At 39.0% G+C, this 1181-nt stretch overlaps 1 protein-coding gene across 1 annotated transcript in view; it reads left to right on the top strand.

The window, feature by feature from the left end:
- The window catches only part of LOC309558390 (uromodulin-like), a gene marked incomplete at both ends in the record, with an annotated part of 77776 nt that extends 77077 nt beyond the window's left edge, over window positions 1-699 (top strand). Inside the window, one exon of the mRNA XM_082261465.1 lies at window positions 485-699. Within this exon, the coding sequence (XP_082117591.1) occupies window positions 485-699 (215 nt within the window). The remainder of the gene's footprint in view (window positions 1-484) is intronic.
- Between the last annotated feature and the right edge of the window lie 482 nt (window positions 700-1181).

Below are 1181 nucleotides of genomic sequence, written 5' to 3' on the forward strand. Positions count from 1 at the left end.
CCCGGACTTTTTTTTCCAAGTTCAGCGGAACCCGCCGAACACAGACATCCAGGTGTCCGCTCAACTCTAGCCACCACCTTTCTTTTTCCATGGAATACCTCTGGTTGCGGACCAGACAGGCACCCAGTTCCTCACAGCAGTACATGGAATCTCGCAGGCTGCTCTGAGCGGTGTGAACCCTCTGTATCATCTGCATGTTCTTCAGCTCTAAGCAAGTTCTTCTAGAGATCTCCCTATAAAATGACCCTCCCATTAAATACATATGGGTATTGAATACATTTCACTTTCCTACTGGAGTAGGGTAGGTTATAAATTTGAACACCCCCTTCAGTGTAGAGGCAAAGGGTATTTTTCAACTACTACAAACCCAACCCCCAATGTATTCATTTATTAAAATGAAATGAGGTCAAGAAATGTAGGCAATTCTTTGTGAGTGAAGCAGATGAAATATAAGTTTCAATATGGTCTTCTTTTCTACTTGTAGGTGACCTTATACCACAAGTCACCTGTGGCCTGGGGAATATAGAAGTGAGGTTCAGCAAATGTCTCCTGGAGAAGCAGGGATATAGCACCTCAGCCTTTCATCTAAGAGACAATTCCTGCCGAGGAATCGTTGAAAGAAGTGATCAAAGTTTCATCACTTTCATCACACGCCCAGCATATGGTAGCTGTGGGGGATCTATTGAGGTACGTAGATGACCACTACATCTTTATTTGATTTAATATCATTGGTGACATGCTACGGAGATTGGATACTTTTATGTTACTTTTTCATAGCTGTATTAATATGAATGATAAATACTATAACAATAATGTGATTAAATAATTGTAATACATTGGAAATGTTAACCTATATTAATGTATCAGACTCTCGAGAGACAAAAAGGACAGACCTTAATTAAAATAAGGGATGTACCTCATATGTGTCAAATATACAACAGACCTCCTCTAGTGATCAGATAGTAGAAAAACCACAAAGGGGGTATTTAGATAAAGTAAGTAAACCCCGGTATATTCACCTACCCATCATCTTCTCTTCCCATTCTCTGTCCAGTTCAAAGGCTACTGTTGAATATTAATGTAAAATTAAAATCCTCAATTGATGGATTTGAATGTGTGAGAAGGTTTGATGCTGAATATGTCCCAGCAGGAGTTTCTCAAAAATAAATTATTACAATTAT

This window comes from Pelophylax lessonae (genome assembly GCF_965119305.1).
Source record: "Pelophylax lessonae genome assembly, chromosome: 6".
NCBI lineage: Eukaryota > Metazoa > Chordata > Amphibia > Anura > Ranidae > Pelophylax > Pelophylax lessonae.